Genomic DNA, 6104 nt, shown 5'->3' with positions numbered 1-6104 from the left:
GGGAGGAGGGTTGCTGGCCAGTTGTATGTCCGCATTTTTTAATAAAAATCATGAACATTTTCTTAAAATTGTGAACTTTTTCAAAAATTATGATTTTTTTCAAACTCACATTTTTTTAAATATGAACTTTTTTCAAAGTGGACATTTTTTAGTTTCATGAACATTTTTTAATATTTGCTAACTTTTTGGAATTCATGAACAATTTTTGAATTTGCTAATTCCTTTATAATGCAGGAACTTTTTTTAGTTGCAAACAATTTTTTATTTCACAAAAAAATATTTGCTAATTCCTCTCTAAAGGCTTAATAGATGAAAATGAAAATTGACTTGTTTCAAAAGAACAAATAAATGATCGAACAGATGCAAGAGAGGAGGTGGGCTTGTTCTGAGATAAGGTGACCCTGATGCCATACTTAGATCAACTACATCTACAGTAGGTGAACCACTAAAAAAATCTACAGTAGGTGAGACCTAGACACATCCTTCAAGAAAAACTGAATTCTTTTACTCCTTGCAAATTGCTGGAAGCTAGTGAAACATTTCAATACAAATTAACAAGAGTACACACAGTAATCATGAGAGATGGTAATACCCAAGCAGTACAGTACGTTTGAGTAGAAGAAATGCGATGGAAAAAAGAGAGTAATATAATTGCTACTGGCCACGGACGATGAGCTTGGCCTTGGCGTCTCCCTCGTGGATCCGGTACATGTCGCCGAGGCCCATGTGCGCCATGAGGAACCAGACCATGGTGATGAGCTCGCCGCCGCGGCTGAGCTGCCGGACGTGCGTGCTCCCGCGGCACTTGCCGGCCGCGTACGTGAGCATCTCCCCCCACACCCCCGCCACCACCTCCCACATGAGCTCATCTCCCAGCTCCCTCAGCACCTTGGCCAGGATGACGGCGTCGAACAGCACTGACTTGCACCTGTCGCCCTTCACCACCGACGGCATCTGGGTCGTGTTCACGCTCAGCAGCATCCTCCGCGCGTCCATATGGTCCGGGTCCCACGCCGCCGCCGACTCGAAGAAGCGCTTGGCCTCGGCGCACGTGTCACGGTACCGGAGCAGCCCGATGCCCGCCGTCGCGGACAGCATCTCCGGCTGCTTGATCAGAAGGTAAAGCATGTACTCCGACAAGGTCTGGCCGATCTTCTGCATGTTGCTCGCATCCTTGGTCTGCACTGTAGGTTCGAGCGGGTAGCAGCACAGGTCCGTGGCGATGTGCCACAGCAGCAGTGACTCGTCGAACTCTCTGTCGCTGCTCACGCTGGCCGCAAGTACCTTGTCCTTGTCCTTGTTACTCATGGTCTCCTCCTCTTTCGCAACTGCGGCGGCTTCTGGTGTCGTTGCTACCTTCTCTTCCCCCTTGTCCTGGTCCTTCTTCCCCTCTTTCGCACCTTGGGCTTCTGGTGTTGCTATCTTGAGCTTCTCCATGATCTTCTGACGATGCTTCTCAAGGACTCCCTCGCCACGGCAGCTGCACGCCGCCGTTGTGTCTTTGACGGTCTTGGCTTCGGTGGCCCTCTCCTTGAGCGTACCAAACACAAAATCAAGTAGGGGTCCCTTCCCCTTCTCCTCACCCTGTCTGCAGCAGAGGCGCTCGCGCCGGATGAAGAAGAAATCGTCAAAGATCTCCCGGACGTGCAGCGCCGCCGCGACCTTGGCGAGCGCCCGGGCCATCCGCGGGCCGCCCAAGCAGCTGCGGAGGCCGCTGCTGGAAGGGTCCGGCTTGCCCAGGCAGTAGCTCACCAGGTTCAGCTGCGAGGTCCTCTCCGACCAGCGCCGCAGCCGTGGCCGCACGGACCTGACGGCGCGCGCGAGCCACTCCAGCCACCGTGTCTTCTCGAGGAGGACGAGCATCCGGTGGGAGGACAGGAGCATGGCGAGCGCGACGCCGTCGAGTGCTATCCCGCCCAGGAGCAGCGCATAGGTGATGGCGATGTCGACGCGCATGAAGCTGCCCTTGTCGCCGTGGAAGAAGAAGATGAGGAGGGAGGAGACGAGGCAGGCGGAGGCGAGGAAGCGGAGGACGCTGCCGGCCTTGCTGTGGGCGACGGGGGCCTTGGTGTACACCATGTCGTAGATGAAGTTGAGCTCCACCTCGATGACCTGGAACGCCTTGGCCGGCGAGTCGGTCACGTCCTTGCGATCGAGGAAGTAGGCTTGGCTGATCTTGCGCTCCTTGTAGCTTAGGATGAGGTTGACGAAGAGGCGGCGGAAGATGAGGAAGAAGTCGAACGCCTGCGACTCAAGGCTCTTGCTGCGATTATTCACGAGTCGCGCGGCCTCGCCTTCCTCAAGGTCGGCCAGGGCTTTCTTGGCCTCCTCGTCTGCGCCGGCGAAGACGATATCGACGACCAGTCCGGCCTGCTCCTTGGCGTCGAACTCGGTCATGAGCTTGGCGTAGTTTGGGCCCGGGTCAGGAGGGTCGAGGATGTTCTCCCGGAAGCCGTCGACGCTGCCGGAGTAGAGCGAGTAGGTGCGCTCACCGTACTTGATGATGCCGACGACGAACATGAGGACGGTGGCGGGAATCATGGGATTGCCCTTGAGGGAGCAGAAGAAGATGACGGAGGCGGAGAAGAGCTCGAAGAGGAGGCCGATGAGGTGGCGGAGCCACAGCTCGTTGTCCTCGAGGGAGTAGGCGGTGATGGTGTCGGGGCCGCCCAGGTGGAGCAGCAGGAAGGGCGTCCAGAAGGCGAAGATGATGGGGCTGCTGTTGCCGGCGTCGGCGTTGGTGGGGGAGCCGCGCTTGAGGCCGGTGGCGTGCTGGGTGATGGTGGAGGAGGAGCTGGACTGGGAGCCGCCGATGTTGCCCATGTTGTTGAGGAGGAGGCCGAGGGCGAGGTCGGCGACCCAGTCGGCGAGGAGGTAGCATGCCCAGACGAGGAAGCGGGGGACGGGGGAGGAGGAGCGCTTGCGGACGGGGCCGACGAAGATGAGGATCATCTGGAGGAAGAGGCTGAGCAGCACCGCCACGCGGATCTCCCAGTTGCTGTCGTCCTGCGGGATTGGAGGCGTGAATCCTCCCATCGCCGCCTGCCGCCCTTCAGCCCGAGCTGGAGCTACCTAGCTAGCACGTCGGACGTCGCGCCCTGCATGCAGTCTGCATGCATGCATGCATGCATATGCACTGACCGGCCTTAAACTACGACTCCGACTAGAGTAGAGTAAGCTTCACCGATGGGATGCGTGCCTGTCCTTCAAATAGGAAGAGGAGGAGTGCAAATGGAATGGGGTCGACCGACGGCGGTACAGATCGATCGTCGAATAAATCCTTGCCTTGTTTGGAGAGAAAACAAAGAGGGAAAGGAACACAAGAGTAAAGTGAAAGTAGTACGTGTAGTCCATTTCATGTGCTCAAAAGAAAATTCGCATGCACATGCAGTGCAGTGGTGTCTGTATCAAGATAACCAAAGCTGCAGGCGCAGGCAAAAATGAGAGTATGCACCAAGTTTAGCGCTAAATACCGTACGTACGTCGATCACTCCTTGCAGAAAGAAAGAAACAAGGGTCAGATTGGCAGCATCATGCAGATTGCAACGAAAGCATGCATGCACGCATGCATCAAATGCAGCGGTGTCTATATATCAAGATATAATCGAAGTAGAAAGCAACTGATTCTCGCCATCGATCGGTCTCCTTTAATATTCACAGCGTTAATGTACATATGGTCCTTGTTTACAGCAATAGGTCACAAGTTAGACACTTTCTCTTTTATTTTATTTTTTATTTTACCTTTTTTGAGGTAAAAAAAAATCAAGATGCGGATAAGCGGACGCATGCAAGTCTGACAAGGAAGCCCGGGACGCATGGAAGTCCGACGAGGCAAATAAGCGATCTGATGCAACCAAAATAAAGCCCTGCGATGCAAAGGGAACATCACATGATAACTAAAGGTTCATTCTAATATCATTCATGTATTTAGGATTGATATAGACGTCCATGGTCCCGTTGTCGCTCATTGAACGAACGGTTTCATTCATGTCTATGCGTTACCGAATCTACACGGTCACAAGATTAAGGCAACCACGATCTGAAGAGTGTTAGTGGGAGGGGAGTAACGAGAATATATTTGTGGAATAGTTTCATAAATATTCAGAATAGTTTTGAGAGGATTCGAAAGCGTTTTAGGGCCACTGGAAGGGTTTTGGAGTTTATCGGGCACTACCTGGTATTTCCAACACTTAATATATATATAAGAAAAATGTTTTCGATGATGTTAAATTATATATAAAATGGTATAATAATAATTAAAAGGCTTTTATATTAATTTAAATATCAACAGGTCTTAAAAAGGCGAAGAGGTGGAGGAAGAATTTGGGCCACCAAGGCCCAAGAGGGGGAGGCGCCCCCTTCCCATAGTGGGAGGCCAAATAGGGGTCGGGGAAGGACTCCCCCTTCCCCCTTTGGTCGGCGCAAGGGGAGGGGAGCCATTCCCCTCCTCTTGGCTACCCCCTCTCCCATCCAACCTATATATACATGAGGTATTGAGCTCTTTTGAACACACAAGTTTTGGAGCCTCCTCTAGTTCATCTAGCCCTAGTTATAGTTGATCCTAGTTGACTAATTAGAGCTTTGTCTAGTTTCTCTAATCCTCATAATTATAAGTTCAGTGTGGTTCTAATCTCATCCCTCCTGCGGCGATTAGCTCTGGACGAAAAAGCGCCACCGGATCATGAAGGCTGCAAGCTTGCAACCAAATAGAGAGGGCGTGCTTTCGATCTTCGGTTCGAGGGGCAGTTCATGGGCGGTTCGTGGGATTGTTCATCGATGGTTAGAGGGACTTCAAGTACGATCTACACCGACACGTTCTTCTTCCGTTGCAACTTGGTGACGGTAACGATCGTGATCCCAACCGGTTATGCATCTTCATTTTGATCTTGGTTGTGTGTAGGCATGTTTTTTTTTTGTTTTCTACTACGTTTCCCAACACTCTATTCTTACACTCTTATTATTTTATCCATGTTGAAAACTTAACCAATTTGTCGTCAATCACCAAAAATGGGGAGATTGTAAGTGCATCTAGTGCCCCCTTAGTGTTCTGGAGTATTGAAGACAAATGAGTTAAGGGACCAAAGTGTTTGTGAGTGTACACAAGAGATATAGTCCCTAAAGATTTGGTTTAACTAACGAAAGATAACCCCTAAAAAGGTATTTATGCAGTGAAGAATTTGGTGCTTCCTTTGAAGAAATTGATGTGAAGAATTGGAAGCTTGAGGACTTTGTTTTCGTAGTTTCTTTCTTCTTTATTTGAGTCATTGGACATCGTACTGCTAAAGGGGGTCCAGGTGATACATAGGCATATTTCCGAAGTGATGCTCAATCCCAAAAACATACCTATTTCTTCGAGCGAAGACTTTGGAAATCTCGTGCAGTGCAGTCGAGTTCTTTAGAGACATAGATGAAGTTCTTTTGGTCGTTGAGGAAATTGGGCTGACTGAAAAGTTAGGATTACGCTAGTGCGATTTGTCTACCATGTGAGGAAACTGAGAGTTCTGATGAATTTATCGTTCCGACCATTGCTGCACAAGTGTCAGCTGTCGAGTGGATCCTTATCCTTACAACGATCATGTCCGAAGGGCATTTATGTCTTATCATGTTGGGTTGCCTTGGCTATAAATAGCAGCCCCACAACCAGTAGTTGGTGGGCTCCTCCAAGAGAGAGATTGACAAGTGTCATTTGAGAGCAACCCTTCCTCTGTCGAACTTGAGAAAAACCCAAGTGAGGAAAGACCCAACCCCGAGCCAAAGTGATTAAGCATCACTAAAGAGATTGTCCTATGTGATACGACGCCCGTTAGCTATGAAGACTGTCATTCTTCCAGATGGTTAGGCATCATGTTCTGAGCATCCAACACTACTGGAATCAGCTTCTTTGCCGTCGTCCATGGAGGACGGCAAAGGCATGGATCACGGACGGCAAACTGTTCGTCTAAACACGTGCCAGCAAACGGTGAGGGCGGGTGTGGTGTCAGGTGTCGGGGTGTCGGTGGTCGGGGTTGGGGTCGGGGTGTGGTGTCAGGGTGTCGAGGTCGGGGTGTCGTGCCGGGGTGTCGTGTCGGGGTCGGGATGTCAGGGTGTCGGGCTCGGGGTCGGGG

The 6104-nt window shown here is 51.0% G+C and overlaps 1 protein-coding gene across 1 annotated transcript; it reads right to left on the bottom strand.

The window, feature by feature from the left end:
- Nucleotides 1–483: 483 nt before the first annotated feature.
- On the bottom strand, nucleotides 484–3178 carry LOC123188831 (uncharacterized). The gene has a single exon (XM_044601110.1). The coding sequence runs from the start codon at nucleotides 3034–3036 to the stop codon at nucleotides 655–657; it is 2382 nt and encodes a 793-aa protein (XP_044457045.1). The 5' UTR covers nucleotides 3037–3178; the 3' UTR covers nucleotides 484–654.
- Between the last annotated feature and the right edge of the window lie 2926 nt (nucleotides 3179–6104).

This window comes from Triticum aestivum, chromosome 2A (assembly GCF_018294505.1).
Source record: "Triticum aestivum cultivar Chinese Spring chromosome 2A, IWGSC CS RefSeq v2.1, whole genome shotgun sequence".
Lineage (NCBI taxonomy): Eukaryota > Viridiplantae > Streptophyta > Magnoliopsida > Poales > Poaceae > Triticum > Triticum aestivum.
Note: the sequence above shows the minus strand (reverse complement) of the source record. Positions and strands in the feature narration are given on the sequence as shown.